Genomic DNA, 26838 nt, shown 5'->3' with positions numbered 1-26838 from the left:
ACCTATATTTTTTAAGAGGGTACAGAACCTGAACTCATTAGTGATCATGTGTACTTATATGCTTTGACCAGGGAAACACTTCAATCAGCCATCAGGGACGATCTATAGACTTTTCTTAGTTCAGTGTTTCAAATTTTTATAACCATTTTGGCTCTCATTACTCTAAAACCAGCATTATGTGTATAGAATTATGCATAAAGCGCTCCTGGGTTTGGAGGAGGACTGTGTAGGACTGTTCAAACAGGGTTTGGTAGGCACATCTCATCTGATATCTGCTACAATCCTGATGTGCCTGCCTAAGTTTTTCATTCGCCTCATTTCTCGGTGGCACGCCAATCCATCACAGGACTGACAGGATGTCAACGAAATATGAAAGAGATGCATTTAAAGAGAATTATCTATTTTTGTACAAAGTGTAATTTTATCTCTATAACACTATTTCATTGAATTCTACGTTGTATACATGGTGTAAATATTTTTAGGTAGTCATGCCCTCAAACCTGGATTGAAAGAATGGTTTACACAGAAATGCTTCTTTGTTCTTTTGCCATATATCATTCATGGTACCATCAACTGGGAGCTCGTTCATTTTTAACAGGATACATTAAGGGTGTTTTGTGTATTGTCATATTATATATGTCGAATGTTCAAAGGATTATTAAATTTTTAATTCAAAAACGACTGATGTTATTTTTCACAAAGCAAAAGCTCACTGAAATGTAGTTTCTGTAGACTTTTTAAAGGTAAAAGACGTTGAGAAATAACACACAATACAAATGAAGAAAAGCATGACATTTAAAACAATTCAAAATAAAAAATGTCATACAGTGAGGAAAATAAGTATTTGAACACCCTGCTATTTTGCAAGTTCTCCCATTTAGAAATTTTGGCCCACTCCTCCACACAGATCTTCTCTAGATCAGTCAGGTTTCTAGGCTGTCGCTGAGAAACACGGAGTTTGAGCTCCCTCCAATGATTCTCTATTGGGTTTAGGTCTGGAGACTGGCTAAGCCACACCAGAACCTTTATACTGTATGCTTCTTAGGTTATCCTGGCTGTGTGCTTCAGGTCATCGTCATGTTGGAAGACCCAGCCTCGACCCATCTTCAATGCTCTAACTGAGGGAAGGAGGTTGTTCCCCAAAATCTCACAATACATGGTCCTGGTCATCCTCTCCTTAATAAAGTGCAGTCGCCCTGTCTTATGTGCAAACACGTTTAGTGGAATTATGACCAAAAAGTTTTATTTTGGTCTCATCTGACCACATGACTTTCTCCCATGACTCCTCTGGATCATCCAAATGGTCATTGGCAAACTTAAGACGGGCCTGGACATGTGCTGGTTTAAGCAGGGGAACCTTCCGTGCATGATTTCAGACGTCTTAGTGTATTACCAACAGTTACCTTGGAAAACAGTGGTCCCAGCTCTTTTCATGTCATTGACCAGCTCCTCTTGTGTAGTACTGGGCTGATTTCTCACCTTTCTTAGGATCATTGAGACCCCACGAGGTGAGATCTGAGGGAGAATGAGAGTCATGTTTAGCTTCTTCCATTTTCTAATGATTGCTCTAACGGTGAACCTTTTAAGCTGCTTGGCAATTTCCCCGTAGCCCTTTCCAGGCTTTTGGAGGTGTAAAATTTTGTCTCTAGTGTCTTTGGACAGCTCTTTGGCCATGGTAGTAGTTGGATCCTTACTGATTGTATGGGGTGGACAGGTGTCTTTATGCAACTAACAACCTCAAACAGGTGCATCTAATTTAGGATAATAAATGGAGTGGAGGTGGACATTTCAAAGGCAGACTAACAGGTCTTTGAGGGTCAGAATTCTAGCTGATAGACAGGTTTTCAAATACTTATTTGCAGCTGTATCATACAAATAAATAGTTAAAAATCATATATTGTGATTTCTGGATATTTTTTCAGATTATGTCTCTCACAGTGGACATGCACCTACGGTGACAATTTCAGACCCCTCCATGATTTCTAAGTGGGAGAACTTGCAAAATAGCAGAGTGTTCAAATACTTATTTTCCTCACGGTATGTGTATGACTTCCTTTCTTAAGTTAAATACAAATAAATATTTTTGCATTATTTGTTATACTTTCATTTTACCATGTTATACTTCATCATGCATTTAATATAAAAGTAATCCAAATGATGGATTAATTTACTGTACTGTATGTCTTCCGAACCACAAGGTTTATGAGAAAAAACATTTTGAAAAACTTTGTGATCAGCTATGGTTACAAACATTTCTCAAAATATCATTATGTGTTTATCAGAACAACAAAATGTATACAGGTTTGTAACAACACAAGAGTGAGGACAGAATTTTCATTTTTGGGCGAACTATCCCTTTGGGAGGCCAACATTTATCCAATGTCTGCAACAAACACCACTGTACCATATACAGCAAAGCAATAAATATTAGTTTATAATTTATATTAATTGGCCTATATTTGTATCAGTTTAAGGTAAATTTGAAAGTAGGGATTTTGTTCATTTTAACTGCCTCTGAAGCCACCAAAATTTCATCGTTCCTAAATGAAGTGTTTCTTTAAATTTTTTATCTCTCTAACATTCTATCTTCAGCTAAAGATTCCAAAACATTAAACCACAATTTGTCCAATTTATATAAACAATGATTAACAAAAAAGACAAAATATGGTATATGGATATGTATAGAGGTGGTTTTAAGTCATTTTTGAAAAACAAACCTTACAAAAAACAATGTCAGTGTCACTTATATATGTTAAGATATGTCAGTGCAAGGTGTTTTTAAATTAAGGTAATGCATCATATATGCATTTTAGTCTGGGAGTAGGGTAAGCCCTTTCCACAAAACCGCCCTTAAATCTCCTTTCATTTACTGTCCCTGAGTTATACATGGCCTGTCTTTATGAGTATTTGTAATTTTGAAAAAAACATTAAATTGTTCTTAATCTCAATTTAAAATTACAGAGTTGAACATCTTAAAGTAAAGGTTTCTTATTTTAAGAATTGTTCTCAATTCCCTCTTTCTCCCAACAGGTGGTAAAACCTCAGCAGTTCTCTCCATGTGGCAGCTGTGGGCAAAAATAAATAAATAAAAATAAAGCCCACAGAGTCATTTTCTTTTCAAACTTTGAAATATCTGGTTGGGATCATGTGAATGCAATGGCCATAGAATATAATTCCAGCATTATTTAAGTTATTCAATTGTTTTCTTTAGTTTTTTTCAGTTATCCAAAAGGTGGCGCTTTTGGTTGCAGAAACTGCAGAAAGAGATAAAGATATGTTTAAAGGGGACATTTCATGAAAATATTAATTATTGCATATTTAAGTGTATAATTGGGCCCCCATTGCTTCTATCAACCTAGAAAAGGTAAAAAAAATAACAACCCAGTTTTGGTAAACCATTCTCTGCAAGCATGTGATGTCAGAAGGGGATAATACCGCCCCTTAAAGGAAAATAACACAGTTTTTCAATATTTTGCTATGTTCTTACCTCAACTTAGACAAATTAATACATATCTATTATATATATAACCGGAATTCAGAAACTTTAACCGACCCTATTTTATCATGTCGGTTATTTTCGTTTTTTTTATCCTGTTAATACTTTCCCTTTAAAACATACTACCGCGTTTGAGGTTACGTGGCTCTGCCCCGTCCAGTCAGTAGCATAGAGACACATGGAGGAGAACTCAAACACTGTGTTAACTGAGCAGATCATCTAGTGCCAAAGAAAAACGAAGTAGTCGCGCATGTGCAGGCCCCCGTGATAAAACTACGGAATGCGCGATCAGGTTTTTACCGCAAATTTTGCATGACACGTAAAAGTTTATGTCACCTAAGTTGAGGTAAGAACATAGTAAAAAAATGAAAAACTGTGTTGTTTTCTTTAATCTGCACTATCCAACCACGGCACTGCCATTTAGTGCAGATATCAACTCATTTGCATTTAAAAAGACACACCCAAAACTGGCACATTTTTGCTCACACCTACAAAGTGGCAATTTTAACATGTTATAGACCTTTTGCGAGTCGACGTCACAGTTACGTCACGCGCGCATGTGGTGGCAGAAAATGTTTTGTTGTGCTGTTGAGTGTCAGAATAGGAATGCCAAAATAGATGACCTTCATTTTTATAGTATACTGTTTATCTACCATTTGAAGATAAACGTAGGTGTTTATGGTTGCAATAAGCCCTCAACCGGACAGACTGGAGTGATGAAATCATCTGAAAATCTTTTAATCATTTGAACAGAAAATAATTAGAGAAGATATCCGGTGTTCTGTCGAAGTCTGATCCCTCTATGTGTTTCTTATAGCGTTTTCATCACGTCACGTTTATAATTTATTAGGAAAGATTAAAGATTTGAATTAGTTCATAATATCAATAATATTACCATTTATTAAAGTTTTCGTATTTTTTTCGTTTTCTATTACTTCTTTTTACCTTATATCTTAGTCTGTCTTCTTCCTGCTTGTTCTAAATTATGATGTTTACTAAACGTAGCTTGGTGAAAACGTCATAAGAAACATTACACTTAAGAGAAATATAGGGGAAACAGACTTCTACAGAACACCGGATCCTTAAAAATCACAGTTAAATGCTAAAACACTTCACACAGCTATTGAGAAGCCTTCACTTTCTGCCACCAGTTGGGCTCTGCCCACAAAAATCTGTGTTTGCAAACACGCAAAAAGTCTATAATAAATTATCTAGATGGTATTTTGAGCTAGAACTTCACATACGTACTCTGGGGACACCAACGATTTATTTAACATCTTAAAAAAAGTCTTGTGAAATGTGCCCTTTAACTTGATGTGGTTGTCGTGGCTGCAAAAAGGCTTTAAAAATCTGTATTGTTAAGAGTGTAAAGACAAAGTTATCCTAGAACAGCTGTCAATATAAAAAACAATATATTTAACTATTATTTATTAGTAATAACATTTAGTTTTGTAAATTTAAAACACGTGATCATGGTATTAAATTGTAAATAATGTATTTTTGTTGTAGTTTTTGTTGAAAATAGACGAGAATACTTTTATTATATTGTGTTTTTTATTAGAAAAATAACTTCCACATCATGCTAATCCAGATTACATTTTTAAAACACTTGCGCCCAAGTTTATGCTCTTGAAATCACACCACATTTAGAGTAAAAATTACACGGACATCGCCGAGCATGCGCAACATTTACTGACAACTTGATGATGCTGTCCCCAATATATATTTATTTATTTTCCTTGATGAATAAGAAACTGTTGCAGATCTGTTTTTCCTGGACGAACAGAGAACGAAACCAAAGCTTTCGAGTTACGTTCTTAAACCGTTTCTGGGAATAGATGCGATGTGTTAATAACTACGCGTTGAACAGACCCGATCCAAGATCAGTTTTACAGCGTTTGCCCGTGTAATATTCGGTGTCGGCAGTCATTTACACAACAACAACCACAATACCGTGCGACGCAGCGCGCATGCGCACAACACTACCCAACCAGTGTCGACCCCAGCCATCTATTATGCTTCTTCGCAATAAAAGCTACCCGAAAATCTGCGAGGAAAACGCCACCGGAGCCGCTTGGAGTGAAAGTAATAAAGTATACCATACGCATTCGCGCTCAGCACGTTCCGATTGGAGTTTATGTTCAGTTTGGATGATGCATATTGATGTTTTTGGGGGGGAAACACAGCTGAATGTGGCTAGTTGGATCTCCTCTGTCAGACTGGAGCCGATGAGCGGCGCTTTACAACAATGTAACAAAACCTTCTTTCAAGCGCCGCCGTTTTGAACCCCGTCCGTGTCGGTTTTTCCTGTTGTATCAGGCGTGAATAAACAACGCGGATACATTATGGGATGCTTGTAAATGAGCTCGGCGAGTAGCTAGCTGGCTGCACGGTACGCATACACAATGGTTGTGTTAAAGACATGGTGGGGCTCGATCCTCGGCATTCCTCACTCGATGCCCTGTCTCTCCCGTGCCCGCCATCTTTTAAAGAACTTAAATATACACGCCCGGTGCGGTTAGTTTTACGCGCGATCGCGAATCGTATTTCCAGTCAAGTTTACGATTTAACGGCGCGATTTTCTAGCCGATGTTACGGTTTAGCCTGATTCATAGTAAACCTGCCGTTTTTAAAATGCGCCTTCTCGGTTAAAACTGATTAAAAACTACACTCGTAAATTAGTGTTTATTTTAAAAACCTGTGAAAACATCGCAGTTCACACTTTTACATCATCTGCTGACTGTAGTACATTAGTTGGAAATGCAAAGTAACTAAGAATATAATCATTTTAGTTATAATAATTTTTTATCCTTATCAATTGCATAAATTATTACTAATATTTATAAACGCAGATATTATTTAAAATCTTAAATTCGTCAACATGGTAATAAACATTTGATTCCAATTGAAATTTATCGAGAACAAGTGCAGACCTAAACAAAGTGATGATAAACAAATGTATGTGCACGTGCAAATTGACACTGAGGTACGAACTGTTATTGTTTGGTGCGGATTTGATGTTTATTACGCACCCTATGTAGTGTTACTTTCAGTCACGCTCTACATTTAACACGTCATATTCTTGTGTTTACTAACAGAGTGCTGACACTCAGGTCCTGAGATGGGATGTGTGTGTCAAGGTGGGACTAAGGAGCAAGAGGATCATTGTAACTGAGCTAAGAGACGTACAGGCGTCATTCAAGCGACTTCTTCCCTTTTACTGGCCAGTATGTCGGTGGTCACGTCCCCTGCCCAGGTGCCTCCACCTATTGTGAACCCCCCTCCGCCCGAGTTCACCAACCCCAGCAAACCGGGCCGGAAGACAAACCAGCTACAATATATGCAGAACGTGGTCGTGAAGACCCTGTGGAAACATCAGTTCGCCTGGCCCTTCTACACACCTGTTGATGCTATCAAATTGAATCTGTTGGTAAGTTTAAGTATTACGTTGGAATAGTTGGTGGGTTACTAGTCTGCTTGACGTTGTCTAATTCATTGTCTTTATCAAATAGGACTACCATAAAGTTATTAAAAATCCAATGGACATGGGAACCATAAAGAAGCGGCTTGAGAATAATTACTATTGGACTGCTGGTGAATGCATGCAGGACTTCAACACTATGTTCACAAACTGTTACATCTATAACAAGGTAAAATATTTTAATAGTTATACTGAGGTTGTGTGATTGACTTAATGCATAGCAATTTGCTGAATTTTATGTAAGAAAGGACCAGAGATATGGAACTAGCATAGTAGTTGCTAAGGGCAACAGTCAGGTAAAAAGTTTAGCAGTCGCTCAGGGATGCAGTTAACCAATCAAAACCAAGTATTTACATTACATTCCAGCTATGCATTACATCAGTAGGTGTTCCCTGGGACTCGAACCAATGTAATGCAAACGCAACACTACTAATTGAGCAACAGAAAGGATTTGTAAGGAGTAACAGTGTGTATTACTTAACAGTTTTTTTGTTTTTCATCTTAGCCCACAGATGACATTGTTCTGATGGCTCAAGCATTAGAAAAGATTTTTCTTCAGAAGGTAGCTCAGATGCCCCAGGAAGAGGTGGAACTTCTACCCCCACCACCGAAGGGTAAAGCACGGAAACCCGGGGCACCTCCTGCATCAGGTAACTCATTGGATGTCACAAATAAGCTTTTGGACGTTGCTTTGGGAAATGTTTCCAGCTGACCTTGTCATTATCACATCCAAGTAGAAAACCAACAATCGATAGCACTGACTGCAGGATCTCCGTCTTCGTCATGCCCGAGTTCCCCCCCTCAGCTGGCTCAGACTCCTGTAATAGCCGCGACTCCGGTCTCGACCATCACTTCCAACGTGCAGGCCGCGCCCCCTGCCGCAGCAATGATCCCAACTGCGCAGCCTGTTGTCAAAAAGACCTGTAGAAATAACATACATGCTATTCTCCAGGTTTCTTTTTATTGTTCTTGGTGTGTTTTCATGAGTCAAAGGGTCTCTTAATACTGTTTATTTTATATTGTATGTACAGCACTTTGCTCAATAACTAAACTTTGATTTGATTTGAGAAAGTAGTCATTTGTACAAAGTAAAGATAGTAGGGTCCGAAAAGCACAAACATCCATCTTTAAAAGAATCCAAATGACTCCAGTCGGTATTTTACACTTAAAGCCCTGTTTTCATATTGTTTATGATGAAATAGAACGGATTTGACTGAAATTTCGACATAAAATACCGAACTTGTCCTTTAATATATATAGAGCTCATATGCAAAAGCCATTCAAAATTAGATAATGATATTAACCGAATTAGGGATGTAAGAATTAAATCGATAAAACTTAACGATTGTTGAAAAAGCAAACCCGTGCGTGCGGCGCCTGCGCAAAGCACATACAGCCGGTGAAAAAATGGAAACAAGCGCGCAGAAGTTAAACTAGCCATGATCACGATGCTCGATGCCAAGCACACACCTGGGCTTTTTAACATTATGCGAGACGAGGCTGACTGCTAACGCAACGAAATGACATCCGCAGTGGATCTGGGGTGCGTTTCCCGAACAACGACGTAACTCGCTGCTGAACCAACATAGTACGATGCATAGTTGGAGAAACAAACTACCTTGTCACGACTGTTTCCCGAAAGCATAGTAACTTTGTCGCACATTTGTCGTTTGAACCTTGATGATGTCACGTGGGAGGTGAAGTACTAATTAATCTGTGCAAATCGATTTAATGTCAGATTATTGCCGTAAATAACATATATTGCATCGGAAGACTGATTTTGTTATCGTGATTTTAGTTATCTGTTGTTTATAAGATATTCAATTAATTCGCAAGTTCCCTCTTACGTCACTCCTCCCAGGGATTCCCCAGGGTCTTAAAGCTCGTAGGACTGGGCACATGCTCAGTTTTTAAATGCAGCGCTTTAATTCTGTTTACAAATTTAAAGACGTAAAATAAAATTGTAATATATTTAGAATGATGGATATAGACTGTACTACATGTTTTTTTTTTGCTTACTTTGTTAAAAAGCATGATTAACGTAAGTCTACATATTATAATAACAAGGAACTATGCTTCTAACGACAGGTGAAGAGCCTTCATTCCAACGACAAAACTTTGCGATGCAGTTTGCGAATGTACACTGGAACGATGGTTTCGGGAAACACCCCCATCGGTGATCTATGCTGAAACGATGAAACTTGCGACCGTAGTTGGCTAACGATGCTTTTGGGAAACGCACCCCTGATAGGGTCCGATACAGAAAATGCAAATACGGTTAGGATACTGAAAGCAAAGACCCTCTTCAGGGAAGCCTGCAAGATTAGCATAGCAACGCTGCTATAGACGGGGAAGGAGACCAGAAGCCGTTTTTAATGAACAGATTAAAATGTAATCTTAAATTCTGGCAAGAAACTAAAATGTAAACTGTAATTAACTTTTTTTCGTTACACTCTGAATGCCCGCAACATAACTTATATCATTGATTATCATTATTGACTGGCTGAGGCGCTACACGCTAGCCAAGTTGACTGTTGCGGGTTTTCTAATGGAAGGTTGAAATCTTCATAATATAAGCATCTTTGCTGAAAGTACGCCGCAAGTCTAAGCTGAGGTGAAAAAGGGCACTTTTCCCGTTGTGTGCTTCTTGGATATAATTACAACAAACAATGTATCAACGACTCGGAAAGCGAGGTGAACAGCTAGAAATATAACACTTGATGATAATGAAACTTTATTCTGTCATGGACGCATGGACTTTCATGCGACTGTGCGGAGTGCCCGTTATGAGGCGGAGTTATACTGTGTCTATTAGTCATTATATTTCATTACGAGATTAAATTGATGATTTTTATCAAAACAGGAACTACATTGACTCATTTTACAATCCCACTAGCATGTTATTTAGACAAAATAAAATCTTTTAATTTGCGTGAGGAAGCTGCGTTTTTACGCCCACTTTTATGTCATTGGGTATATATGCCACTACTGTAAAGGCTTATTGCACTATTACTGTTAAAGATTATTCGATTGATTGATCGTTAATTTAAACGATCATCGAATATGGGAAATTGCATAAATTGACATCCCTAAACTGAATGCTCTCAGCGCATATTATACGTGCATCAGATACTTCCACTTCAAATTTGATTAATCACGGCCTCAGGTAATTCAGAAATACCAGTTTGTTGGTAGGGTCCATTAAATGCCAAGACGATTTTTCAGCAAAATCCTCCATGCGTGGAAGACGAATGTGAAACAACCGTGGGTCACATTCAAACTTGGGTCCCTTTTGAGTACCTGAACCTGAAAACAACCCCAATGTGGCATGACTTCAGTTTCTTCATTTTTACATCTTGAATTCTTACTTTCATTATTTGCAATGTTTCTAGTTGCATATTTTTTTGTGAATTTGCATCTGTTTACCATGTCTTGGAGTTTTTTGCCAAAAAAGGTTGCATGCATTTAGAGGGTTTTGCAGCGAAACACAACCGAATTTGTTAAATACCAATTAAATGACTAAAGGGTCACTTGTGAAAATAAGGCATGTCAGTTACTGACTAATAATCGTTTAATTGCCATTAAAGGGATAGTTCACCCCAAAATGATACTTTTATTATAAATCATAGTCGTTTGAAACCACCAATTGCTCCGATTGTCTTCAGAACACATTTTTAGATATTTTGATAAAAACTGGGAGGTCTGTCCCATTGGCTTCAGCTAGTTTAAAAAAAAATTTTCACAGAAAAGAATGAAAGACGTTACCAAAAAAGTCCATGTTCCAGCAGTAGTTCGATAATAATGTTACGAAGCGACGAGAACACTTTTGTGCGCAAAGAAAACAAAATTAACAATTTTATTCAACAATTGAAATTACCGAATCTAAACATAAGAGTTTGATTTAAAAAAAAACGAGGGTTTTGCATCTAAACTATGTTTTCTAAAGTGAAACGTACAATTGTAACTGTAAGACAAAACTATTAATATTTTAAGCAAAATTTAATGTAAACAAACAAATTCTAAAAACACACTTTTGAACTGCTTCTCTGTGTACTCGTCGACTTTATACAACCCACAGATCTGGCACATCTCCAGTTAAGTGTTGTTTGTTCTAACACACATTGGCAATCTTATATTCCTCAGAAGAAAGGGGTGAAGCGGAAAGCGGACACTACCACGCCCACAACCTGTGCGATCACCGCCAGCAGAAGCGAATCGCCCACCGCGAGTTTGGAGTCCAAACACAGTAAAGTCATTTCCAGACGAGAGAGCACGGGCCGACCCATCAAACCTCCCAAAAAGGACCTGGAAGATGGGGACGTCTTACCGCAAGGCAACAACAACAACACCAACAACAAGAAGAGCAAGCTCAATGATCATCTCAAATATTGTGACACTATACTTAAAGAGATGCTTTCCAAGAAGCACGCGGCTTACGCGTGGCCGTTCTACAAACCTGTAGACGCAGAAGCTCTCGAGCTGCACGACTATCATGAAATCATCAAGCAGCCGATGGACCTCAGCACGGTCAAAGTATGATCTGATGTTTTACCACGAATTAACAATGAACGTTTTGCTTTCATTTAATACATTAAAGTTATTTTAGTTTACTACATTAGATAACAATGAACAATATTCTACAGCATTTATTAATCTAAGTAATGTTAAATTTAAAAATTACTAATACTTTTTTTAAAGAAACGGTTGTGTCTGTGAACGTGAGTTAATGTACAACTAACTCAAATGAATAAGCAATGCACAATTGTATTGTTATTAACAAACATTATTAAATGCTGAAAACTATATTGTTCATTGTTAAAGAAATATTCCACTTTCATAAAGAAATCTCTATAATTTACTCACCCCCATGTCATCAAAAATGTTTTTTTTTTCAGTCGAGAAGAATTTTTTTTTTTTTTAAAGCAACACTAAAGATTTTTTTTACCTTAAAAGAACGCTTTCACAAAAGTTTCAGTCGTCATCCACCCGAAACAGGGTGAACATTCGATTTGCAGCCCTCTCTCGGCCAAAACTGCACAAAAGAAGTTTCCAACCGTCAGGTCGCGGTCCTGTAGTTCGAGTGAAAACTACAAAAAACTTGCTTTACGGCAGACCTACAATCCAATCAGAGCCAGCTTTGCTGCAGTAGGCTAAATTATTTACGACAGTGGTAATGGACAATTCCGCTTTCAACCTGTAGGGGAGCAAAGAGCAAAAACTATAATATTGCTTTAAGGAACACATTCCAGGATTTTTCTAAATTTCATAGACTTTATTGGAACCCAACAATTTACAGTTTCAATTTAGTTTAAAATTGCAGTTTCAACACAGCTTCAGGCTCTAAACGATCCCAAACGAGGCATAAGGGTCTTATCTAGCAAAACGATTGTCATTTTCGGCAAGAAAAATAAAAAATATGCACTTTTAAACCGCAACTTCTCATCTTGCACTAGCCGTGTGATGGGCCAGGGCGACCTTGGTTATTGCGTAAGCACGTCGAAATGTCATGCATGACGTATGCAAAACTTCCGCCCCAATGTTTACAAGTGTGGAGAATGAGGACCGTTCCGATGTTGTTGTGTGTGGAATGATACTAATTAATGTCTTTGTGTCAGTTTATTGTTAAAAATGGTCCGCAAATGTGCGCAAGGTTGCGCTGACGCGTCACACAGCTAGTGCAAGATGAAAAGTTGTGGTTTAAAGCTCACGTAACACACGCTGTTTTTGCATATCTGATGTTAATCTGGAGTACCTATAGAGTAGTATTACATCCTTTATATCTCCAAAGAGTATTTAGTTTAATCAGGTTTATAAAAGAAAGATTAGCTTTACCAATTCTTTCCAATAGCGTACGAAAAAATTAAGAAGGAGGAGTTACTATCGTGGGAGGAGCGAGTACGAGTCATGCAACACTATACAACACTATTTAACTTATGATTCACTACATGTTCGTGTCATTTATATAATATGCACGCACCTATTTCCAACATAAGACAGAAGTCTTACTTACCGTGTGCAACTCATGACCTGGTTAGGACTTTTCAATGAAATCCAGCGCATCAAACACACACGCAAAACTCCGCTGCTACCCCGGATAATAAACTATATCCATTGTTTCCATAAGGATGGCTTTCTTCTCCTCACATCCAAAAACACACTTTTTCTTTCGTGCCATTGTTGAGTTTTAAAATTAAACAAAGCTGTCACATGATGTGTGTTTGTAAGTTCTAGCGTCTGCCGCTGATTGACGGGCGGGCGGGGTTTTCCGAGGGAAGTGCCCATAAAAATAAGTGATGCGTACAGAAACCCCTGAAACGTCAGAACCCTGGCGAAGTGCATTCGGCACAGAAATACTCTGTAACACGCCCAACTGCTTTTTTGACACTTTTCCTACGTTTAGCATGAGAAACAACTCTATAACTGTGTTAATAAGTCAGAATGCTTGAAATACCATTGAACCACCCCTTTAAAAGTGCTTATTTTTTCTTGTCGAAAGTGACTATGGTTTCGCTAGATAAGACCCTTATCCCTCGTTTGATATCATTTAGAGCCCTTTACAGCTGCATTGAAACTGCAAATTTAAACTGCATTGAAACTGTAAACTGTTGGGGTCCAATAAAGTCTATTAAATTGAGAAAAATCCTGGAATGTTTTTTCTCAAAAAAAAATTCTTCTCGACTTGGATGACGTGGAGGTGAGTAAATTATCAGGATTTTATTTTTATGAAAGTGAAATTTTCCTTTACTACATATTCTTATAGGTTTTTTATAATGTGTACGGTTAAACACAAAGCCTTTTAAAGCATAGTTTATTTGACTCGTACGTGTACCAGACGTTTAACGCATGCGCATTGCGACAAAATGCAATTCATCTCCTGGGCTACATACTACATTCTTCTGTACACGCATCACTCTAAAAACAAACGGTGCTAAATAGCACCAAAAGTGGTTCTTTGCTCGTAATCATAGAAGAACCGTTTTTAGTGCCATGTAGCACCGGTAAAGCACCAGTGAAGCACCTGTGTAGAACCAAATAGGGGCCATATAGCACCACATATGGTTCTACATAGCACTATTTGGTTCTACACAGGTGCTTCACTGGTGCTTCACCGGTGCCATATGGCACTAAAAACGGTTCTTCTATGATTACGAGCAAAGAACCACTTTTGGTGCTATATAGCACCGTTTGTTTTTAGAGTGATGCGTGTACAAAGTACACTTGGTTACAAAAATTCATCCGTGTGTGTACAGTCCACGCGTACCATTCTAATGACGAAATTTGCATCACATTAACTGTAGGTGGACCCTTGCGTATGCATTAAACGCAACTATACATCTATACATCTATAGTTCATGTCAGCTAATGCATTAACTGATATCACCAAATAATCTAATTGTAAAGTTTTACCATTTTTTTAACTGAATTATCCATATACCCCTTGAAAACATTTAGAGGTCTTAGTTTTAAAAGTTTCAAAACTTTTTATTTATTTTAGAAAAAGATGGACGGCCGAGAATACCCAGACGCCCAAGGTTTCGCGGCAGATGTTCGGTTAATGTTCTCAAATTGTTACAAGTACAACCCACCTGATCACGAGGTCGTCGCCATGGCCAGAAAACTACAGGTGAGTTTATTTCAAATGAAGACTTCAAGATGTTTCTGTGGAACCAGAGACCTCACTGTTTCGTTTCCCCTCAGGATGTGTTCGAGATGAAATTCGCCAAGATGCCCGATGAGCCCGCCGAGCCGTCGTCCCCGAGCACGGTGTCGGCCACGGCGGTGGTGAGCAAGAGCACGGGAAGCAGCGAGAGCAGCGCGGACTCGTCCAGTTCCAGCTCGGACTCAGAGGAGGAACGCGCTACCAGATTGGCCGAACTGCAGGAACAGCTGAGTGTCGAAGAGGTGGGGACCAAGATGGGCAGAGAGATGGGCAGAGGCCACGCCCGCTCCCCCTTCACATTCACCACCTCTTCAATTATGTTAGTCAATTTGTCTTCAAATTTTTGTGGACAGGCTCCGTATAATTGCCCATTTTCACCCTGGACTTAAAGTTTAACCCTCTACCGCCTCTGCAGTTTCATATATTGGCATCTTGGCATATATTGGCTTGCATGCTGTAACACTGAAGTTGATTTTTTGGTCACTTTAGTGGTGTCATCGTGGCCTAGTCTGATGTTACAGTATTTTTGCATTAAAATACACGTTTGAGAGTGATTATTTTGTCCCCTGATTTTACTTTGGCTTTCTTACCAGCAAACTGTGGAGCACCCCAATGGTAACAGGGCAGGGACAAAAAACGGGTGTCCCAAACGTTTTCAGGTGACTTATATTTTTACTTCCCGGTCCCCTACCCCACTAACTCCTCCATTTTCGCAGCCTCTTTTCAAGCGGGCGGTAGAGGGTTACGGCGGTGCTTTAGGGTGTATTCAAGCTGGGCATTTCCCTCAGACGAGCTTGCTTTGTAACACAGCTAGTCTTTTGGCTCTGTTTTCTTCTCTGCGTGTGAATGACATTGATTGGCATGTTTATCAATGAGAATCCTGATTGCTGGGATGTGGTGCTTCCGAATCATTCTTAAGGGGAGGTGTAAACCGACTCCACATTATGGGTATATGTTAATAAGATTGCATCTTTAGTGAAAGTTAATATTCTTAAATTGCTAAAGACAAATGTGCTGTAACATTTGAATATTAGGACAATAAAAATTGTTTAAAAATGAAAAAAGTCAAAAGGTAATACAAATATTATCAAAAAACTGGGTGTGCGATGGTTTTTCCCAAAAAATAAGAGATGTATGCGACAGATGTCATTCATTATCCTTAAAACTGCCCCCTCCATCACAAGTCCCATCATCTGTCCCTGCACAGCCGAGATCCTAGTTTGTTTTACTTGAGCATGTCCCGTCCCCCCGCTTGCTAACCATACCCTCCACCTTCCTCCTCAGCTGAAGGCTGTACATGAACAGCTAGCCGCTCTGTCGCAGGGTCCTGTGAGCAAACCAAAGAAAAAGAAGGAGAAGAAGGAAAAAGAGAAGAAGAAGAAAGACAAAGAGAAAGACAAAAACAAGGTCAAGGTGGAAGACGAAAAGAAAGCCAAGCCGCCGCAGCCGACTAAACAAACCCAGCCGAAAAAGACCTCCGCGCGGAAACCCAACAGCACGTCTACCACGAGGTAAGCGCAATATTCTTACGTCACGAATATCGGTGTAAAATTCCCGTTTTGTTTATTGTAGTCAGTCAATCCGGGTTTTTTATATTTACAGTAAAAAGGCTGTACAGTAAAAAAATGTATGCAGTTTTACTTAACAATGGTAGGGTTTTATTATTTTTAGTGCATAGAAAAGTTAGCTGATTGTTTGGCCTACACAAAATATTACCTAACTGCATTCTACAGGCAACCGAAAAAGGGGGGCAAGCCTGCCGCGACAAACTACGAGTCCGACGAAGAGGAGTCTCTGCCCATGTCTTACGACGAAAAGCGGCAACTGAGCCTGGACATCAACCGATTGCCGGGCGAGAAGCTGGGCCGCGTGGTTCACATCATCCAGTCGCGTGAGCCGTCGCTTCGAGACTCCAATCCGGACGAGATCGAAATCGACTTTGAAACGCTCAAGCCGTCTACGCTGCGTGAGCTTGAAAGATACGTCAAGTCTTGTTTACAGAAAAAGCAACGCAAACCGTTACGTAAGTGGGCCTTTTTTATTATATATGCGAGGTTATTTTAATTTATTTTAGCGTAGCCTCACTACCGACTTTTCATTCAGCTCTTTCCTCTTGCCTGGTTGGTCTGCTCTAAAAGCTGAAATGGGCTGTGCTGTTTCCTTCTTTTGAGCTGGGAGCACTCACCTTCTCCACTGTGTTGCATGATTGTTTTTTTTTTGTGGTTTATGTTATACGTCCTTTTCCCGGTATGTAAAGATTCAAGTATTCGAAGAACATCTCTGTATATACCTTAAATTCGTTTTCATTACGGAAACGGACCGCGGAGATATTATGATATGGGTTTAAACACTAGCGTAGTAGAGTGCTTTTTGCTGCTTGTTGCCACGGCGGTGAGCTCGTTACTCACCGGTCGCCGCTGTGTGTCTCCTGCAGCGGGCACTGGGAAAAAGAGTGCCAAGTCTAAAGAGGAACTGGTTCAGGAAAAGAAGAAAGAGTTAGAAAAGAGGCTACAGGACGTGAGTGGACAACTCAACAACAACAAGAAACCACCCAAAAAAGGTACCTGTGTGGTAGTGTGCAGATGTGAGCATACAGGTGGCCAAAACGGCTTAGCTGGATTTAGGAGGGCAGGATAAGTCAATAGAGATATAGGCAATCTTTTCTGTGAATCGGTACGTAGCATGGTTTTGTGCTTCGCTAATTCGACTAACTTGATCGATAGGATTTTTGTCTGCCCTTCAAATGTAATCAGGGTCCAAAATCAACATTCACTCACTGGAAACTTTGACGGTTTCGATTAGAGATGCACCGTTGTTAAATTTTCCCTTCGGAAATGGATAGCCGATTATTTAGACCGATTTCTGCCAATACCGATTAATTTGTGTTTATAATACAGAAATTAGGGGTTGACCGATTATCGATCTGGCCGATAGTCGCAGCCGATATTAAGCATTTTACCGATTATTGACTTTCAAGCTGCTCGCAACAAGTGACCGATTGAGTTATTTTTCGCAACTTATTTATTACACATAAATGTTCAGATACACACACAGTTATGCTTAATGCCTGTCTTGGCGAGATTTATACTTGGGGGAACACGCCGACATTTTGGGAGTTTGGCTTGTTCACCGTGTCCCCCAGGGGCGGATGGGTCCGTGCATGCCTTTCTCATCTCTGTGCGTGCTGTGGCTCTGTCTGGCGCAGCCTCCGCTGGCTTGGCTTGGCGCGGGGACTGGGGGTGAATGGCTCCAGCTGGCGTGCTTCTCCCAGTAAGTGACAGAGTGATGCGAACATTTTCCTATTTATGTGTTGTGATTTGTGTGGTCACACCGTGTACAGGTGGCAAGGTGGTGTGGGACACAGTCATCTTTTAACGGTGTACATACTGGGAACTGTGTTCTCGGAGGACAGAGCACTGCTATGGCGGAGTGATTTGCACAACTCTGACCGAACTCTCTGCTCCTCACCAGGGGCTTCTCGGGTGCTGCAAGCAAATCACTCCGCCCAAGTAGCGGTGCTTCGCCTTCTGAGAGTGTAGTTCTCAGTATGTGTGCTGTTTGGGGATTGCTGTGTCTCATGTGACCTTGTTATTTGTGCACGGTTTGACTATACAGGTCACAACATATAAATGGGAAAATGTGTTATTTTGTTACTTGTTGGGAGCAGTGTGCTGGCTGGAGCCATTCACTTCCAGTCTTTGTTCTGACCTGGGCTGGCGGGGGCTGCGTCAGACAGAGTTACAGCACACACGGAGATGAGGAGGGTATGTGTGGGCTTGTCTGACTATGGGGGATACGGTGAATAAGCTAGATTCCCAAAATGTGGGCGTGTTTCTATAAGGAATAGGCTATTGAACTAACTAAGGGTGCCTATAATATGGTATTAATGTTATATTTTAATAAATAAAAAAAACTATTTCGAATTATGGACACTTATTATATAAATTCAAATTGTTTAGTTATTTGTTATATCCATAAGGAGTTAACCCATTGATGTGCAAGATGATTAACTGTATAGTTCTACTATTGCATGCAACGATTAAATCGTCTGAAAATAAATAATACATTTATTCAATTCAATTTATTTTTGTATAGTTTTTATGTATATATAGTTTATGGGGGCTTCCTGCTTTTTTATTTTGTTATTATTAATATGATTGTTATAAATAACATTTCTTAGAGTCAGAATTAAAAAATGTTTCAAGGCATTAAAAGTTTTTGTCAGAGCCGTCATAATTTTTATATAAATTTTCATTTTTACACCAGACATATCGGTTCAAAATATCGGTTATCGGTCTACTTGATCTGTAATAATCGGTATCGACACATATTGGTCGACCTCTAAAAGAAATATTCCACTTTCATTTTAAAAAATCTCAATAATTTACTCACCCCGATGTAATCCAAGATTATTTCTTTGTTCAGATGAAATCTTTACTTTTTTTTTAGGAAAACAGGATTTAATATAATATAGTGGACTTTAGTGGACCTCAGTATACACTTTCAATGCAGTTTAAAATTGAAGCTTGAAAATAAAATGCAATTGATGATTTGCCATTTTTTAAATTTTTAATACAATCTCGAGGCGTGAGGTATTTACAAATTCCTTTTTAAGTTTGCCTTTTAATTTTAATATTGGCAGTCTTGCCTCAAGATTGTATTAAAAAAATGAAATGTCAAATTATCAATCATTTTATTTTTCAAATTGGCAGGAAAGATGCATTATCACCTTTAAAAATGACAAAAAAATTATTCAATGTTTTAATTTTTATTTTAGCATTTAATTTTCAAATGCTAGTTAATTTAAAATTGGCTGAAATTAGCGTCCATAAGCTATGACTATTGGATGTTTATCAGCCGATAGTGTGGAAAATGTGCTTTTATCGGCCAATACTGACTATTGGCCAATATATCGGTGCATCTCTAGTATCAGTTGATTCATTGTGCTTTCAGTTAAAGGGAAAGTTCACCCAAAAATGAAAATTTTGCTTTTTATTTACTCACCCTCAGGCTATCCAATATGTTAGTGACATTTTTAGTATAACAATAAATAAGATATTTTGCAGAAACCCCATGACTCCTGGTGACATAATGTTTTCTTGTGAATCCAAACGATTGGTTTTTGCAAGAATTTTGTTCTTGTTAATACATGGCTAAATCCTTTTTTTAACCCGGAGTTAAAGAGCGTTTTATACTTGGAATTTATAAGAGGGGTTATCGCATTTTAGGGGTAAGGAAACTCGGCTACAATGTAAACAACTAAATGCTCTTGTTATCATAAGGATAAAAAAGTGAATATAAGAAAATGTATTAACCTGTCACCGACAGGTGTTTCAAAAAGTTCATTTTAGACCCCTTACATGTTTTGAAATCAAAGTATTTGGCCAAAGAGTAACACCGTTAACCATGATAGAAATGACGAACGATAAACGTGTTTGCGCTGCAACTAACCGACTTGACTGACTCTAATATATCAGCTGCTTTGGTGGGCACATAATATATTCTATCCTTTCAAGAACAGTTCTTTGCTTTCTGTGTGCATGTACCATAATACACAACATCGGGTGTGGGTTAAGGGTGAGCGCTTCAAATCTATTCAATATAGGGACAAAGGCCAAACAGGAAATGAACTCGACACGTATATTCAATGTTTTTTCCTCACACCCCCATCAGACCTCTTTAATGACTTCTATTTCCTGTTCCCAGCAGAGAAGGCGGGGTCAGCGCAGGGGGGCGGGCCATCTCGGCTGAGTGGCAGCAGCAGTTCCTCCGATTCGGGCAGCAGTAGCTCCAGCGGCTCCAGCTCCGAGAGCAGTGACTCGGACTGACCTCGGATCAGAGCGTCACGTACTTCGGCCTCCTCTATTTTCTAACGAGTAGTGTGTCTTGTCATGAATAGTATCTCTCTGAAGGCCTGTTTTTATAAAGAACTAGAAGCATCGCAGATGGCAGAGGATATTTTAAAATAGTTTGTAGAAACGGCTCGGACGGAGCGGAATAGTTCAGACAGTTTTGAGGTTATTCCGCAAACCCTCAAAGGGAAACGCCTGGTATCAGCAGAGGAAAAAAGACAAAAAAAAGATATTTTTTTGGAAAATGCATAAGTCGTGGAGGTGAAACGGTTGCGTGTGTGTCAGTTGTTTATTTTTTTTTTGGTTTTTGTTTGCTGCTCATTAGATTCATATTGAAAACGTACATTAGCGGAAAAAACTGACAAATGCCTGGCTGCATCGTGTAGCTACGCAAGGTCTGAAGGAACAAAACTCCTGCTCTGGTGTCGTTCTGTCATGTTAGCATGACTATTCAACTCATTCCACATTTATTGTCTAGTCTTCGTTGTTACCATTTTTAAAAGGATCTATTTATTTTATTTTTTGTATCCACACATGCCATCTTTATGAATATGTTTCAGATTCAGTGGCTCAACAGTACTCTATACAGTGTCTGCCAACCCCGATGTCGGCATCGATATATTAAATCATTCTGAGAGGCGCTTACGCATCGCTTGCAGTAATTTTGGCTGTTTCGACACTGTACACTTTCTTTTCCGGTGCTCTCGGTTCAGTATTCGTTATAGAATTTTCTCTAGCTTTATTGTTTGTTTTTATTCTATATCATACACTTGTTTGTTTTATATTTGGATTGTCTTGTGTATTTTTTACCATTGATATGTAGGTGTCCCTCTTTCTGGAATGTCTCATCTTTACCATGTCCACTCACAGGACAATCAAGTTGTGTTTTCATTTCAATATATATATATATATATGATGGAGGTATACACTTAAAGATCATCGAAATAATGGCAAAACGCATTATGTTGTTCAAAAACATCTGTTTTGGCATAAATTTCTCTCCCTGGACGTCCTCTGTGGGAATAAAGAATAAATAGCAGTAGCTGTCCAGGACAAGTAGCCACTTCAAGGAGTCTTAAGAATAAAGTTGGACTTTGTGAAGAAGACTTCAAACAGCAGCACTAGATTTAACTCCAGACTGATGTGTGTTCAACAGTAGTTATTAGTTGGAAGTATTACAACTAATGTTCTCCATTTTAGTAATGAGCTTAAATTTCCTGTTATTTTGGTTTTTTTGGAAATGCTGTACTGAATGCTTTCAGTGGTATCTAAACACTTCTTGCCATGTATAAAATATAGTTTATTTGGAATGGGCCATGACTGATAATCTTTATAAAATATGAATGTATTCGAGGTTCTTTTCTCATTTCTCGTTTTTTTTCCTGTACCACTCTCAAACTGGGTTTTGTAGCATTAGCAAATTTTTTTTTATTTACAGTACTTAATTTAAATAGCAACCCCTAAAATCATTGTTCTTGATGCCTTAATTTAAATAGTTGGCACAAAGTAGGTAAATGGTTCTTGTATAACAATCAAGTTGAAACCAATGTGTATAGATACTTTAAATCAAAAAACGTGTAAAGTTTCTTCATGAATCTTCTTACATGTAGCTCAGTTTTGCTTTCTTCACTGTATTGCATTACACGTTCAAGCTCAGCATTTCCTTGTGACTATACTGTGTGGTTTCTACAGTAATTTTTGTTACAGCTCCTCTTACTCGGTTCCTCCAGCAAGGCCCAGTGAATATAACTGGGGTTCTCGAGGCAGAAATGATGCAGAGATATAAAGATACATAGGATATATAATTACAAATATAAATGTATATTCACTACTTATTCCTCAACTCTGTCTTGGGTCTAAATATTTTAGTTCTTTTTTATCAGAGAGAGAACATTTGTGTATTGCATGCCAATTTACAGTATATTTCTTAAAACTTTTTTGAGCGGTTTATAACATGTAAATGTCATTCGAGTCAAATTTTAAAATTGATAGCGCTACTTATGAGTTCAAGTCGAAGCAAGTTAACGAGTATGTTTTGGGACAGACCTACGTGGTTATATCTGATGTATAAGCTAATCTGAGATTTGGACACTGAGCCCCTTCGTTTTTTGTAAATAAATCACAAAAACCCATAGTAGTGTGTTTTACTCTCCAGCTACTCTATACTGTTAGTGTATTAAAAGCTTTGTAAAATTCACAAAAAAATAAAAAGATGTACAATGAGAAAAGGATGGGGCCTAAAACTGAACCCTGTGGGACAACATATTTGACCCAAGATTAATGACTTTTACGATTGACAATAAAGTAATTGGATAAATAAGACCAGGCTAACACTGATATACTTTTAGGGGTGGTTTCCTGGACAGAGATTAGTTTAAACCAGGACTAGGCCTTAGTTTAATTAGGAAATATAACTAGTTTTAACAAACATGCCTTACTAAAAACTGTTCTTGTGTGCATTTTGAGGCAAAACAAAGGGCACTGATGTATTTTAGGATATGTCATTGCAAGATGTTTTAGTTTGGACACCTCTTACATTTATTTTAATGTGGGACTAGTCTAATCCCTATCCGGGAAACCGCCCCATATAGTCTATTCATAGAAAGGTATGATCTGTAGTGTCGAAAGTTACAATTGGTAACACAGGATAAGAATACAGCATTGTGATCAGATGCTCACAGAGATATAGACAATACATTAAAGTACAATAAAGATAAATACTGCAGTTTTCAGATGTTTATAAGCCAAGTTCAAGGCATTGTTATGTTATCTGCCTACGGCAATGTGACTATATAAAAAGCTAAATATAAATACTGTATGGCCGTTTACATGTAAAATTCCAGACTGTTCAAACAGATGACGTCAAACAGTGTATAGTAACAGTCACATGACAGAACAAATTCTGGATTGTCCACTGCTGTCAGAGTCTTTTGTCTCGAGTTTGGTTTTGTCTCGTATTACCACAGCTTGGTTGCCGTACTGGCTGTAGCGTGTACTCCGACTGCGGCTCAGGTAGTTGCTCGGTGGTGCTTTCTCCAGCTCCATCTGTTGCTGCTGCCAAATAAGCAACGATGTGTCCTTGAATCTGAGACGAGCGTAACCCTCCGACAACGCCTTTTCTGCTAACGGACAGCGCTCTGTCATTGCGACTCAACGTAGACAAGCTCATGAAGAAGGGACTCATCGTCTCAGAAACATTTTGTGTTTCGGTCAGGCACTTGCCAGCAGGGTTGACCGAGAATTTAAAACGCGCTTCGCGCACCGTCGAAGAAAAACATGGATGATAATCCGCTCTGCATTGGTGAACAAGGTTTCATGCTGTTAACGACGAGCAACTCGAGTTGAATATCATCAAATAGTTTTTAAATCACGGGCCTCGGTAGTATTCAGAGCTTTCATGTTGCAAAAACTTGAAAAAGGAAACCGAAAAGTTGACTCAAAACGACGCCAGCGGCTGCCTGTGGCAACAACGTCCGTCTGGAATATATTCCGCCTGAAACTGCGAGCCGTTTAATGGTTCCGAATCGAAGTTATTTTTTAAGCACACCCAAAGTAAATCTCATGTATAATAATATTATTTTTATTACAATTAATTACAGTACGGAACAAACACATGAAAAGAGACAAGATAGCCAGACATAGAAATCAACTTTTATTTCAGAGTAGCGAGCATTAAAAAAAAAAAAAAACGAGTCTTCAACTGACATAAAACGTTAGATATTAAGCCTCTCGTGCATATGGCAATATGAGTGCCTGCTCCACCATTACAAATAAAATGCATCAGTTAATAAAGACCGACTGTAAATATTCTGTAGATATCAGGAGGTTTCGGCAAATGGTGGAGTTTTCGAGGATTTTTTACTCATTTCTTTTTAGGAACAGCATCAAGCGGCAGCCCAATATCCTTTCCACGCAACTTGAGACCTACAAAAAAAATTGTAAATTAAAAATTGTAATGTACAATTGCACAACAGGTTGGGTTGCAGAATGTGTGTGTCCTGGTGACAAACACACCCTTAAAAGGACACTTCACTTAAAAAAAATGCTAATGCACACGTGTGACTCTGGACAACAAAACCAGTCATAAGTGCCAATTTTTTTTTATTGATATTCATATATACGGTTTCATCGGACGCACGTGATACACGTCTGGATCTGGATTTTAATGGTCTAACTAGTTGCTAAACTGATCTCTTGAACAAATGCCTCGTCAAAAATAACAAATGTTTTGGTTTCCTAGGTAATCTATGTGTTGTTTTTTTTGCTTGTTATATAAATAAACTACGTATAAAGTACTTTGTTGTTATTTATTATTAGCAGAGTTTACTGAAAGTTACTGCTGACCGCGACAGCCGCTTGTTTATGTTGTTACTGCTGAAACCATCTATATCATCCAGAAGCGGAATACACTTTTCATAGTTGTATGGTTTGTTATGATAGGACAAGTTTGGTCGACATACAACTATTTAAAAATCTGGAATCTGAGGTTGCAAAAAATAATAAAAAATTGGGAAAATCGCCTTTAAAAGTTGTCCAAATAAAGTCTTTAGGAACACAAATTACTAATTATAAATAAGTTTTTTTATATATTTACAGTAGGGATGGGCGATAATTTGCATGTGTTTGTTATTGCACATCGCGTCAGTGAAGCTGGTTCCGTGATTAGAAGTAAATCGCCATCAGCTGCTTTCAGATGGAGCGGCATTTACTACACAGAGCCGTAGTTCACTGACAATGAGGGCAATTTTGCATTTATTATCGCGGATGTATCGCCTGCGATATGGCCCAGCTTGAACTATGGCTTTGTGTAGTAAATGCTGATTCATCTGAAAGTAGCTAATGGGGATTTACTACCCATCAAGGAACCGGCTTCACCGACGATATGCGCGTGATATCGCATGCAAATTATCGCCCATCCCTAATTTACGGTAGGAAATGTACAAAATAATTTTATATGGAACATGATCTTTACCCTAATGATTTATGAAATATAAGATTTTTATAAAAACAAAATATATATTTTGACCCATACAATGCATTGTTGGCTATTGCTAATATAGGTATGCTACTTATGACTGGTTTTGTGGTTCAGGGTCACATATCTGTTCTCCTAAATCAGGCAGACTAATAAAAATTTCAAACGGCAACATCTTACCAATTGCTCGCTCAATCTTTCCCATTACTTGGTTATTGGGGATGGCTTTCCCAGCTTCATACTCTGCTATGATTTGTGGCTTCTCATTAATTTTCTAGAAAAAAAACAACACCACGCACACATGCACATGAGTACAAAATGGGTCAGAACACAAACAAAAAGTAAAATGGGTCACAGGTTTGCCAAGTACTCACAGTTGCCAGATCTTTCTGGGTGAGGCCCTTATTTTGCCGGCCCTGCTGAATAACCTTACCCACTTCAACAGACACTCTCTGGTGGCTCAGCTCCTCTGTCTCTCTGTCCAGCTTGGCTGTGTTCTTGGTTACAAGGTGTTGTTTATTTTGCCCAGCAGCCCCTTGGATGATTTGTATTATTTAATTTTTAACAAGAATAGCATATAGGAGGATACAGTAAAGATGAAAGAAGCAACATTCTTACATTTCTTAGATGTCTCCACGTCATGTCCCTTCCTCTGAGCAGCGATTACAGCCTAAACAGAAACGATATTACATCAACCAATACTGTTATGGCGCAGCCTTGTTATTATGGCTCCCACCACGTTTCGTAAACTGACTAACCTACATGACGTATGTTAATCTTCTGCCTGTAACGTTACTTATTGTTATTTATGTGGTAAATTCGAATCTGTTTTGCGCATTGTTTGGGATCAAATTCTCCTAGCAAGTCACATAGCACACATTTGTTTGTCAAATGTTAACTAGCGTCAGCAAACTCTTAAGCAGACGGCTATGAGATACCTGTTTAGACTTTGACTGCGCAGCCGAACCTTTCTTCCTCAAAACAGTCACTGTATCCCAGTCACTTTCTGCCATGTTTGATAAGTTGGAGTAAAAGTATTTGTTTTATAGCGACAAACGGGCGTTGAACGCGTCGCGTGTGAACCTTGCTCTTTATGCTAGTGACCAAACCGGAAACACGGAAAATGCGTCACTGCGCGAGGCGAATATCAACAAGCACTTTTCCGCACATTTACTTTGTGTCTGTCGAAATAAATATATGTACGACACTAACAATGTTGTATTTTGTACAGTAATGCAATTAAATATTTATTCTTACGATTGTATTTTGGTTTTAAGCTTTTAATTTGCCTTGGCTATATAGTCTGACGCAACATGAGGGAATAAAACATCAACAAAATCCTGTCACATGTCACAGAAATCCCCTTTTCATCCC

General features: G+C 38.6%; 3 protein-coding genes across 13 annotated transcripts; 1 reads left to right on the top strand and 2 right to left on the bottom strand.

Moving 5' to 3' along the window:
* Nucleotides 1–5308: 5308 nt before the first annotated feature.
* brd3b (bromodomain containing 3b) lies at nucleotides 5309–22621 on the top strand. Of its 11 annotated transcripts, none has more exons than XM_073860980.1 (13): nucleotides 5309–5581; nucleotides 6595–6926; nucleotides 7009–7146; nucleotides 7483–7627; nucleotides 7715–7897; nucleotides 11125–11510; nucleotides 14473–14601; nucleotides 14676–14865; nucleotides 15232–15296; nucleotides 15922–16148; nucleotides 16371–16660; nucleotides 17072–17197; nucleotides 20347–22621. In XM_073860980.1, exons 2-13 carry the CDS (start codon nucleotides 6726–6728, stop codon nucleotides 20463–20465), a joined length of 2199 nt encoding a protein of 732 aa, XP_073717081.1. In that variant the 5' UTR covers nucleotides 5309–5581; nucleotides 6595–6725; the 3' UTR covers nucleotides 20466–22621. The 11 variants fall into 11 exon arrangements, with proteins under 11 accessions (XP_073717081.1, XP_073717078.1, XP_073717076.1 ...); XM_073860977.1 differs by having other exon boundaries at nucleotides 7712–7897; XM_073860975.1 differs by having other exon boundaries at nucleotides 5310–5589; nucleotides 7712–7897; nucleotides 20344–22621.
* Nucleotides 22622–23210: 589 nt separating this feature from the next.
* Nucleotides 23211–24032, bottom strand: LOC129441000 (putative uncharacterized protein BRD3OS). Its single transcript, XM_055200663.2, has one exon. The coding sequence runs from the start codon at nucleotides 23631–23633 to the stop codon at nucleotides 23373–23375; it is 261 nt and encodes an 86-aa protein (XP_055056638.2). The 5' UTR covers nucleotides 23634–24032; the 3' UTR covers nucleotides 23211–23372.
* A 96-nt stretch (nucleotides 24033–24128) lies between these two features.
* On the bottom strand, nucleotides 24129–26579 carry edf1 (endothelial differentiation-related factor 1). Its single transcript, XM_055200662.2, has 5 exons — nucleotides 26403–26579; nucleotides 26083–26134; nucleotides 25839–25999; nucleotides 25645–25738; nucleotides 24129–24413 (listed from the first exon to the last, which is right to left on the bottom strand). Exons 1-5 carry the CDS (start codon nucleotides 26475–26477, stop codon nucleotides 24352–24354), a joined length of 444 nt encoding a protein of 147 aa, XP_055056637.1. The 5' UTR covers nucleotides 26478–26579; the 3' UTR covers nucleotides 24129–24351.
* Nucleotides 26580–26838: the final 259 nt, after the last annotated feature.

Source organism: Misgurnus anguillicaudatus, chromosome 22 (assembly GCF_027580225.2).
Source record: "Misgurnus anguillicaudatus chromosome 22, ASM2758022v2, whole genome shotgun sequence".
Lineage (NCBI taxonomy): Eukaryota > Metazoa > Chordata > Actinopteri > Cypriniformes > Cobitidae > Misgurnus > Misgurnus anguillicaudatus.
Note: the sequence above shows the minus strand (reverse complement) of the source record. Positions and strands in the feature narration are given on the sequence as shown.